Genomic DNA, 11,566 nt, shown 5'->3' on the forward strand with positions numbered 1-11,566 from the left:
CTATGCACAATATAATTCAAAAGCTAATGATTGTAAAAAATTATAAATGTTTGAAATTAACTTAAATATATCATAACTAGCCTTATGCTTATGAGTGCCATCCGTAGCTAGATAAGATAGTCTCGTCCACAAGATCAAATATTTCATCAAAGTAGGAATTCCCCAAGCACGTACACGACAGCTCTTGGGTAGGGCTAAATCGATCTGGAAAGATGAAATTAGGCAGAAATCAATGTTCATTCAGTCGCCCTCTTCATTATGGCCCACTCCCCAGCCAGACCAGATCTCATCTCCTCTCAATAAATCACAGATTTGGTAGACCTCCACATGAAAACCCTAAACTCATTGGTACATCTCTTGCAGCAAACGTCCAGACAAAGATAAGAGGAAACAGAAAAATAGATAAATGGGATATTATTGCCAATTCCTCTGCCCGTGCTGTGCATGCTGAAGAAAGTGGAATGAAAAGGAGAGAAGAAGAATTAACAACGGGTTTTAGGGTAAAGCTGCAAACATTAAATGGGTACAAACTGGACATAGGCAGATATTTCTGATTTTGAGTACAATGCTGAAGGAGGAGTTGGTCAGAATTTGAGTGGGGGAAGATTTGAATTTTAGTTTGACGTAGGGAGTCTCTACATTCCACCATTGACATATCAGACTACAAAGTTCTGGGGTTTTCCTCTGCCTCCACTACTTAGCATAACCATTCTTCCTCAAGCCTTTCAAGGATTCATGGACCAAGCTACAGGCAAGATTTACTAAATGGGTGCTTTGGAACAGGGTATGGAGATCCATCAGAAAATAATGGAGAGCGGACTTGGATCAAATGTTTTTGTTATGACTGCTGTGATGGGTTTGTCTGCAAAGTGTGGAAACATAGACAAGGCACGAGAATTGTTTGACAAAATGCCTCAACGAAATGTGGTGTCGTGGACTGCAATCGTTGTTGGATATGTGCAAAATGGACTTGTTGAGATTGCCTCGGAGCTTTTTAAACAGATGCGATTGGTAGGTATAAAGCCAAACTCTGCAACCTTCGCTACCATAATCCCAGCATGTACCAAAATGGGAGCTTTGGATCTGGGCATGGAGATCCATCAAGAAATAATCGAAAGCGGATTTTTCTCATATAGTAATTGTGAATGTGTTGATAGACATGTATGGAAAATGTGGACTAGTGCAGATGGCACAGAAATTGTTAGACAAAATGCCTCAACATGATGTGGTTTCATGGAATACAATGATCGGAGGATATGCACAAAATGGTTACGGTGACAAAGCCTTAGAAGTTTTTAAGCACATGGAATTGGTACACTTGCCAAACTCGACGACATTTGCCAGCATCCTCCCAGCTTGTGCCAAACTTGGAGCTTTGGAACAGGGTATGGAAATCCATCAAAAAAATAATCAAAAATGGGTTTTTTTCACATTGCGGTTGTGAATGCCCTGATAGGCATGTATGCAAAATGTCAAATGATGAAGAAGGCATGTGATTTATTTGACAAACTGGATAATCCAAACGTTGTCTCATGGAATGTAATGATTACAGGATATATTCAAAATGGTGTTCTAGATGAAGCCTTGAAGCTTTTCAAAGAAATGCCTCATAGAAATATGGTTTGATGAAACTTCTGCTAACCCATGCCATTGTTTATCCAGCCAAGAATAACCTTGGGCAACATTGAACTTTCCTTTAGGACTTGGACCCCAAACAAGGATATCCTTGTCTTTAGAAGAACTGCAAAGCCTATCCAAGAGGAGGTTAGCAAGTTCAGCCCGAATCACCATGGAACCACCTAAAGGCCACTCCCATGGGTCCTTCCAACAAGCCACATCCACTAAGCCACACCTTTTGACAATTTTGGAGTGTGCCACCTTAGTCACCTTGCATCTGTAAAGATATGGCAGAGAGGCTAAAAATGGGGATAACTAGATAGAATGGGAGGATGGCCATCCCACGAATCATGTCAGAACAAAGCACACGATCCCTCATTACATATCCAGAAAACGCCATCCTTGATAAGATATGCTCCCTTTTTAAGAGTATCTCAAATAAAAGAACCTTTCCCAACTAGAGAAAGTCTTGGGATATCCTGATAATCCACTCCCAGAAAATACTTTTGGGCAAGAATCTTGGCCCAATCCCGATCCTGATTATTGCACCACCTCTAGTATAACTTAGCAGCCAAAGCCTTGGTAGCAAGAGTCATACACCTAAGAACCAAACCCCCTAGCAAACTTGGGCAAGCAAACTGTGTCCCAATTGACTAAGCTCCACTTTGAAGAGAGAAGGTTACCTAACCAAAGAAATTGTCGAGACAAAGCATCAATTTCTTTCATAAAACCGGCAGGGGGAGTTTGCACAAAACACCTGTAAATGGGAACAACTTGAAACACTGTCTTCAGGAGAATAACTCTTCTAGCGGAAGAGAGCCACCTATTAGTCCAGTGGCTCACCCTACTATGGAATTTATCCAAAAGGTCCTGCCAATAATCCTTCAGTTGAGCTCCCAGAGCTAAGGGTACTCCAAGGTACATTAGAGGAAGAGAGTCGACCTAAAACCTAAGAATCCTAGCAATCCTATGCTGGATAGGTTGCGCAGTATTAAAGAAATAAATGGAGGACTTACCTTCGTTGATTTTATGCCCAGAAGCTTTCAGATAGGTGTCTAAAATCTTTCTAAAGTTTCTTGCCTCATTGATTGTAACCAAGCCGATCAGTCCAGTGTCATCCACAAATTGGAGGTGAGAGTATGCTGGGAGATTATTATTCCATTTCCACCCATGGATGAGCCCTTGTTCAGCCTGAAATTTAATATATCTGCCCAAGCCCTCGGCCATAATGATAAAGAGATATGGTGATAGAGGATCCCCTTGTTGGAGTCCCCGAGAAGCGGAAAATAGCTCAGTAGGTTCTCCATTTATAAGAACAGAAAAGGAGGGAGAAGCAACACAACTGAGAATCCAATCAACTCATTCCACGTCAAAACCAAAAGCTAGAACCATTCTACTCAAAAAATCCCAGCCTACCTGGTCATATGCTTTTGCCAAATCCAGCTTGATGAACATGGCCTTTTGCTTGGAGGTGGCCATAGAGTGAATAACCTTTGATGCAATTACAACCCCATCAAGGATCTTTCTATTGCCAACAAAGCCTACCTGCTCCTTAGAGATCAAAGTAGCCAAAAAAGGCTTGATCCTTTCAGCAATTAATTTGGTGATAATTTTGTAAGTAACATTACACAAAGCAATAGGCTTGAATTGATCCAAACCATTGGCCTCATCAATCTTGGGTATAAGAGCCAAGAAGGTAGCATTCAAAGACTTGAGCATTTGTTTGTTCTTATGGGATTCCTAGACCACTTCAAGAAGTTCAAATTTAATAATCTCCCAGAATTCTTGAAAAAAATCAATGGGAAAACCATTTGGGCTGAGGGCTTTTCCTTTCTTCATGCCAAATACCACTTTCTCCATCTCACCTAACGAAATAGGTTGTAAGAGATTCCTATTCATTTCATTAGAAACAAGATAGGAAATGCAATATAAATGGTCCTTGCCTCCAACATTGGAATCGGTTCCTCCCTAAAAAAAAGTTGGGAAAAGTAATTGATGGCCTCTAGAGAAATATCCTCTTTGGAAGAGAGTTGTGCTCCAATAACAGAGATGAGAGAGGAGATGGAATTACCAAACATGTGGGCTTTAACCATGTTATGGAAGAAAGCAGTGTTCCTATCTCCCTCTTGAAGCCAATCCACCCGAGACTTTTCCTTCCAAAAGATTTCCTCCTGAAGCTCCCATTCCTCTAACACCCTCAGTGTTGAGGACTCAACAATAATTAAATCCACATTCATTCCTTGGTCCCTAATCTCGCGAGTGACATTGTCCAACCTAGACTGAGCCACTAGCTTTTGGTCTTGCAGATTCCCAAAACATTGTTTGTTCCACCTTTTAAGCCTAAATTTCACATGCTGAAGCCTCTTCTTGAAAGAGAACATGGCAGTACCATGAGAAGGTCTACCCTCGTGCCACCATACTATCATAAGATTCTGTAAAAAGTGATCTCTTGACCACATCAACTGAAATTTGAAAGGACTTTTAGTAGCCTTGAAGGGAGTGACAAAAAGCTTAATAGGCCAATGATCAGAGCTTCTCCAATCAAGAACATCTGATCTAGTAGACCATCCGACATCCATCCACTAGTAAGAAACTAATAACCTATCTAGCCTTTCACAAATAGCCTCAGTCCCGCTCCTTCTATTATTCCAGGTGAAAGTACCATTGTCAGGTTTAATATCTATGAGATTCAAAAAACTGATATTATCTCTAAGCATATTTGAAGAAGCCCAACCGAGCTACCCCTCCTCTCTTTTCATCTAAGCTAGTAACAACATTAAAATCCCCAACCACAATCCAAGGAGGGAAGGATCTAAGGAACAAACAAAGGTAATTTAGGACCACATAAGAGATTTACCCACCAAATCATTAGGAGCATAAATATTAGAAAACATGCACCTTTCTCTAGTCTCAAAGTGGGAAGCAATCAAAGAGATAGATGACCTACTCGAAATCCACCACAAAGGTGTCACTTTCCTTGGATTCCAAAGATAGGAAATTCCACAAGAGCTACCTTGAGCACCCACTCCCTACTAGCTACCATGGGGCCACAACTTTGGCCCATAGCTATCCAAACCATCAAATATAAACTTGGTTTTGAAAACAATATCTGGATAATGAGACTCTATCAATCTACAGACAACCTTTTGTCTAAGGATGTTGTTCAACCCCCTCACATTCCAAGAGAGAATAATCATTTGGGAGGTTGAGAGAAGTGGGAATCAATGGGCTTCACAAACCTTGACTTAACTAATGCCTCCCCCAACATCTTAACCTTCTCATAGTCAGTCATCCTTCCGCTCTTGGATGGCTTCTCTGAGGACCCTTTTAAAAAAGGCTCCTGTTATAATCCTAAAGTAGTTGCAACCCTGGTACCTTTTGTGTTATCTAGCATCCCCTTCTGGGCAAGGAGAGTAGAAGCAGAGTTATTTAAATTGCCCCCAGGTTTTGCCCCCCCCACAAGGACACAACAATCCTTCCCCTGAAGTGGCTCATCTAAAAGAATTTGTTGACCTTGTTTCTCTTCTGGTAACTAGGCTAGATTCCTTACCTCCTCCTCCTAGGTCCCTTGTTGAGATCCACCCCATGATGTCACATCAACTGGTATGCTTTCCTCTTGCACCAATTCATCTAGAACATTAAACCTATTAAAAGTGTCATCATTCTATTCGTCCATCCAAGTTCTCTTCTTCCCTTTTCCTTTATTGCAAGGCTTAACTAGGACAAATCCCTCCTTGTCTGCAGATCCTCAAGCATAGGGGCCTTAACCTTATCATCCTTAGGGGCCAATGCAACAGAAACCAATGGTTGAGAAAATTTATTTCGAGGGCACTTATGTTGTAAGTGCCCATACTCATGACATATCCTGCATCTAAAAGGGAGGGTTTCATAGTCCAATTGTTGAACCCATGAGGTAGGGCCCAAGCAAATTTCCGTAGAGTCTGGCAGTGAATTATTAAGATCTACCTCAACACAAATCCATGCATAAGATATTACCTTACAACCTTGAGTCTGTTTAGCCGAACCTACAGGTTTCCCAAGCAATATCGAAATTGAGTGGAGAATATCCTCTCTTCAAAATTCCAGAGGTAGCCTTGGTAAACGAACCCACATTGGTACCCGAGAGGGGATTTCCTTAGTAGAATTAAATCCTATGTGCCAAGGTTTGATAAAGAGACCCACCCGGTTAAAGAAATATGGACCACCTTCAAACACCTTATTCCTGTTTGTCATATTAAAAAAAAATACCATAAAATAGCTATTGGCAACCAGGAGAATCTCCATGTCCCCCTTAGGATTCCAAATCTGATGCGCCCATGATTCCAACACATGAAGAGAGAGACGAAGACCCAAAAACTTACAAATGAGCACATGCTTGCTCCAGTATTCTACATCATTTGAAATTTGCTTAGGTTGAATAATCAATACTGGTCGATCATCTGATCTCTCTAGACACCCATTCACCTTTTTGATTCAAATAATACCCTTTGAAGTAGAAGCATCAACCCTAGTTGGGAGATTATCAACCTAGCCCTTGTCCCCCATTTGCATCAATAGAGAGGATTCAACCACCTCCATATCAATGGATAAAGTTTGAGAAGAGAGAATCTTCGGTTGCCCCGTGACAAAAACCCAAAGAATCCCTATAACCAAAACCCGACAACCCTTTACCTTTGGTAAGCAACTATCCACCATGTAGAGCCAAAGTGCAAAGGCCACACACCCTAGGCCCAACCCCAACCATCACCAATCCCTAAGCTTCCACCAATAACCCCAAAACGGCCCCCGCAATCATGCCTCACTCCCTCTCCACTCACCGGCAACCAACCACAATCGGAAGCAAAGGATGTCGCATAGCCCCGCAAGCAATAGACAGAGAATGCCAAGGAAGTGTGGGCTAGGGCATGCTCAACCTAGCCATCCTGGTTGCAACGCTCAACTCCATCCTAATGATTATTTCTATATAATTAAAATTCTTATATAATTTTATAAATGATTAGAAAAAAATCATGTTAAAACTTCAACAAATTTTCTCTCAAATTTGAGAAATAAGCTCATAGAGATCATAATCATGAAAGAATTATAGAAAAGAAAAGAAAAGAAAATGCTTATATTTCTATACTTATCAAGAGAAGATAACCATTGAATAAATTGAAAAACTTATCTAATTAGTTGACTAATATATGTGGCAAGTACATTATGTGCATTTTTAATTATTTTGTTCTAGATTTACACAAAGATATAACACTTCAAACATTTAAGATGGAGTTCTTAAAGTTTTGTAGGTTAATTTTTTGTTTTAATAGTTTATTTAATATTAGCAGACATAAGTGATCAAATGGAAATAATTAGAAAAAGGGTAGATTTAAATTAATTTTGATGGAGTCTAAAAGACAATCCAAGACCTAGTGGAATAAGGTGTGTGTCTAGGGATGGCAAAGGTAGTGTTTTGAGAATGAAAGCTAGAAGAATTGAAGATAAAATGAATAATGTGATAGAACTATTGGTAGTCTTATAAGTAATTAAGCTTGAAAGGAAGATGTGGGCCAAAGAATTGCATTTGGAAGGTGATTCCCTAGTAATTGTTCAACCGATTATAGGGGGAGCAATGCAAGCATGACATTTGCAAAAATCCATCCAAATTATTCAAAATAAATAAATTTGTTTTCATGAATTTAAAATTACACATATGAAATGGTTGGGAAGTGACGTAACAAACACATTTTCAAAATAGGTGGTTGGCAATTGGAGAAGTTCAATGAGAAGATTTTCACAATATTCAAATGACACTGGCAATGATGAGTTAATGCCTAGTTTATGATTTTTAAATGAGAAGAATGAATGTCATTGTTATTAAACAACCTAGTGAGGCATGTAATGGGACGATAGAGTGTGTGAAGGGCTTTAAATATGGAATGCTTGCATAAGGGTAATAAATGTGATCTCGACTAGTTTTGTCTTGGAGGAACAACCAAAAGATGAAGGCCAATTTCTCTTTGGTGTCGCCACAACAACATGCATTGTTTTGAAGAGGTAAAGAGTAAGAGGTTGAGGCACATGCTGAAATGAAAAAAATAAAATAGGTGGCAAAGGAGATGATGGAGACTTTGGGAGAACTCGTCATAACCAGACATAGATATCCATGCTCACAACCAACACAGACTTCACATAAACATGTATATCATTTGTATAGTGGTGGCATGGGGTCTAGATATCTATTCAATTATTTCATTCTAGTTAAGCACTTTCCAATAATTGTGATGGTAGTTGATAAAATATCCAATATTTTTTAAAATACTTCACTAATAGTTGTAACTTCAAAGTTGTTATTGTTGATGATGACTAACTATAACTAAAAGAAATGTATTCCTTAGATCTAAAAACATCATGTAATATACAAATAAAATATAACTTAGTTCCCAAATATCCTCCACTCTTTTGTAGTCTTTTTAGACATTTTGACAAAAAGAACATACTAAAATGACAATATTTGATATTAATATCTATTAATATCTTAAAACTTAAAAACTTTCATTTTATAAAAGAATCTCAACAAATAAATTTCTCTCAAAAATTGTAAATAATTTGAAATTAACTTCTAATTTATCATAACTGGCTTTGTGCGCCCCATCAGAGTTGGTTAGGAAACAACTTATTTGCACCCCTTCCCAATGCATTTTGTGCTACACTCATAAGAAGTGCATTTTTTTGGCACCTTAGACGGCGCCCCATCTCTACATGGATAAGATGATCTTGTCCACAAGGACAGATATTTCATCAAAGTAGGAATTCACCAAGCACAACGTACGCCCCAGCTCTTGGGTAGGGCTAAATCGGTCTGTAAAGATGAAATTGGTCAGAAATCAGTGTTCCATCCGTCGCCATCTTCATTATACCCTAGTCTCCAGCCACACCAGATCTCATCTCCTCTCAATAAATTACACATCTGCTCGACCTCCACATGAAAACCCTAAACTCATTGGTACATCTCTTGCAGCAAACGTCCAGACAAAGATAAGAGGAAACAGAAAAATTGATAAATGGGATATTATTGCCAATTCCTCTGCCCATGCTGTAGAGGCTGAAGAAAGTGGAATGACAAGGAGAGAAGAAGAAGAAAAAAGTGTTTTTAGGGTAAAGCTGCAAACATTAAATGGGTGCAGACTGGGAATAGGCAGATATCCTGATTTTGAGTACAATGCTGAAGGAGGAGGTGGGGATGGAGTTGGTCAGAATCTGAGTGGGGGGAGATTTGAAGTTAAGTTTGATGTTGGGAGTCTGTACATTCCGCCATTGACATATCAGACTACAAAGTTCTTGGGTCTTCCGCTGCCTCCAATACTTAGCATAACCATTCTTCCTCAAGTCTTTCAAGGATTCATGGACCAAGCTACAGGCAAGGTACACCCAATTCAACAATTATGTTATTATGAAAACCAAAAAAATTCTTTAATGCATATGAAACTATAAAATTTGATGTTTTTGGATTGACTGTAGGATTATTTTTGCATCAACATTTTGGGTCTATCATCAGAATAAGAGAGCATCATGAGAATGTGATTAAGAGAAAGAGAGCTTCATAAGGATAAGAGTTGCTCTTTTTTTCTTATTCTGATGATAGATTGAAAAATTGATGCAAAAATAATCTCACAATCGAATCCAGAAACATAAAATTTGATAATGTTAATGATAATAAATATTGTTTTGAAAATTTTAAGAAGTAAAATTAGTTTATGCGATCTATCAGAAGTCTTTATCTTTAGTGGGTGAATATATAATTAGGATTATATTTCATTAGAATCATGAATTTGAGTAATGAAAGAATTGTGGTTAAGTTTGATGTTGGGAAGCCCTATATTTTGCCATTGATATATTGAACAATTCTCAGCATAAGAATTCTTCCTCGGTCCAAAGGTTTCGTGGACTGATAGAGGTGAGGTGAACCCCAATTCAATAATAATAATGATACAAACACCATTATGAGATTCTTAAATGTGAAATTAGTTTATTGGGCCGGTCAGAAGTTTATCATTCAGATGTACATGATCCTTAGTCTTTAGCTTTAGTGTATGAATATGATTAGAGTTATATTTTTCTAAATTATTTGGATCATGAATTTGAGTGGTAGAAGAATTGAAGTTAAGTTTGATGTTGGAGTCTCTACATTCTACCATTGACACATCAATCTACAAAGAATTTTCTGAATTTGATTGCTGAGATTTTTCCTTTCTTTTCCAATGTTTTAATGACGAATTATAAAATTTGATTCAAAATGTTAACACCAAAAATTTATATAATTGAATCTAGAAAAAAATCAACTAAACTTTTATGTTTTGTATATTTTTTTCAAATGAAAAAAAAAAAAACAACTGCACACAGCCACCATTTGCTTCATATGTTTGTTTTAATAGACATTTTTAGGGGGCATAAATTGCCCATCTGAAGATGAAATTCTTTCTTAAAAAAGAGTCAAATTATTTAAGTTCATGAAAAACATTCTTTCTAAGAAGAGTACATTTTTCATGAGCCCTGATGATATATGTTTTTGGGTCCCTTGGCAGGTGGAGTTGAACTTCAAGGCAAACTTCTTATTCCAAATGCTGTCCCTATATAAACCTCCTCCACTGCAAGTAGAAACACTTCTTACAACAGAAGAGGTAAGAGGGAAAATGAGAAAGGGGAAAGGGGAGAGACTGAATTCAGAAGGGTGTTGCAAGCTTGTTGGATTGGCCACTGTTGTTCCTATAAATGATTCTTTCCTTAATACATTTCTTAACCTTCCAACTGAATGCCTTGCTGACATGTCTGCCAAAATCCTCCTCACAACTACATTATAGCACACCCAATTCTACAGACCATATTATGCATGGATAAGACATTGTAGCCCCTTTTCAACCAAGGTTGTCAAAAAATTGAGAGTTTGGAAAAGGAAAATATTTCTATGTATTATTTGCGAGTTCAATTGTATATATTTATTTGTATCAATATGTTGACTTACAATCTATTCTCCCCTACCTTTCTTTTGGTCAAAAATAAATTAAAAAAATTATAGATGATCCAGCAATGTTAATTGTAATTAATCTAAATCTTAACATTATTTACCCAGAGTCCTACTATATTAAAAAATTGGTTTCATCAAATATTTTGGTGACAATATTTGAGTTGGATGCATCATAATGCTCCTACAAGGTAATAGCTCTCCAACTTATTTCAAGAGGGCAAATGGTCTTTTCTTGTATGAATTTTTTTAAGCTTAACTATTTTTCTCTTCCTTTATGTCCAATGTTGTTTCTTCTGAAACTAATAAATTTATAAGAATGCTTCTTTATCAAGGGTCAGATTATATTTGTTAATGGAAACGATAATAAATTTATAAATCTACAGTATGGTTATCGATTAAGGGCCAGATTATATTTATTAACGGAAATACTAATTTGGTGTGTAATTTGATAGATATTGATAAAATGTTTTTAAAAATATATAATATTGAGCAAAATATAAATTATGTATTTTTCAAGATTTCATTATATAAGTATTTATTATTATTATTTTGTACCATATTTTATAGTTTATAATTTAGAAGTTTTTTTTTTTTTTGATTTTATTTTCTGATGATAGATCATAAGTATGATCTAAAATGTTAATGGAAAAAAGCTTGCACGATCAATTTTAAAACATGTACGATCTAGTATTATAGATTAGAAATTTAATGTTTTTAATTAAGAAAAAATGAATGTAATTGTATTTAGTGTGCCCTATCTAATATATATGTGTATACATACATATATACATGCATGCAAAAACATAATACAATATTTGAGAATTGTTGTGCAAATATGTTTATATTGATAAAAGTAGAACAGATATCACACGCCTCTTCAAATAAACAACCTTATTAAAGAAGCTCTATTAAAAAGATATGATTTCAATCATTTTTACTTTAAAGTCA

The 11,566-nt window shown here is 37.0% G+C and overlaps 2 protein-coding genes across 3 annotated transcripts; both read left to right on the forward strand.

Annotated features, from left to right (window-relative positions):
• The first annotated feature begins 765 nt into the window (after positions 1-765).
• Positions 766-1,626, forward strand: LOC149555916 (pentatricopeptide repeat-containing protein At1g11290, chloroplastic-like). The gene is made up of 3 exons (XM_089829626.1): positions 766-1,060; positions 1,158-1,385; positions 1,457-1,626. The coding sequence occupies exons 1-3, from the start codon at positions 766-768 to the stop codon at positions 1,624-1,626; spliced, it is 693 nt and encodes a 230-aa protein (XP_089685752.1).
• A 6,672-nt stretch (positions 1,627-8,298) lies between these two features.
• Positions 8,299-10,602, forward strand: LOC149555917 (ATP-dependent Clp protease ATP-binding subunit). Of its 2 annotated transcripts, none has more exons than XM_089830011.1 (2): positions 8,299-9,013; positions 10,179-10,294. In XM_089830011.1, the coding sequence occupies exons 1-2, from the start codon at positions 8,464-8,466 to the stop codon at positions 10,229-10,231; spliced, it is 603 nt and encodes a 200-aa protein (XP_089686137.1). In that variant the 5' UTR covers positions 8,299-8,463; the 3' UTR covers positions 10,232-10,294. The 2 variants fall into 2 exon arrangements, with proteins under 2 accessions (XP_089686137.1, XP_089686136.1); XM_089830010.1 differs by having other exon boundaries at positions 8,303-9,018; positions 10,179-10,602.
• Positions 10,603-11,566: the final 964 nt, after the last annotated feature.

This window comes from Cupressus sempervirens, chromosome 5 (assembly GCF_028749045.1).
Source record: "Cupressus sempervirens isolate cs-2001-9-10 chromosome 5, ASM2874904v1, whole genome shotgun sequence".
Lineage (NCBI taxonomy): Eukaryota > Viridiplantae > Streptophyta > Pinopsida > Cupressales > Cupressaceae > Cupressus > Cupressus sempervirens.

Coding starts and splice junctions, on each gene's coding strand:
- LOC149555916 (XM_089829626.1), top strand. CDS start 766: ATGGGTGCTTTGGAACAGGGTATGGAGATCCATCAGAAAATAATGGAG. Junction 1,061..1,157: donor CGCTACCATAATCCCAGCAT/GTACCAAAATGG, acceptor ATGTGTTGATAG/ACATGTATGGAAAATGTGGA. Junction 1,386..1,456: donor ACTTGGAGCTTTGGAACAGG/GTATGGAAATCC, acceptor ATGCCCTGATAG/GCATGTATGCAAAATGTCAA.
- LOC149555917 (XM_089830010.1), top strand. CDS start 8,464: ATGAAATTGGTCAGAAATCAGTGTTCCATCCGTCGCCATCTTCATTAT. Junction 9,019..10,178: donor TGGACCAAGCTACAGGCAAG/GTACACCCAATT, acceptor GTCCCTTGGCAG/GTGGAGTTGAACTTCAAGGC.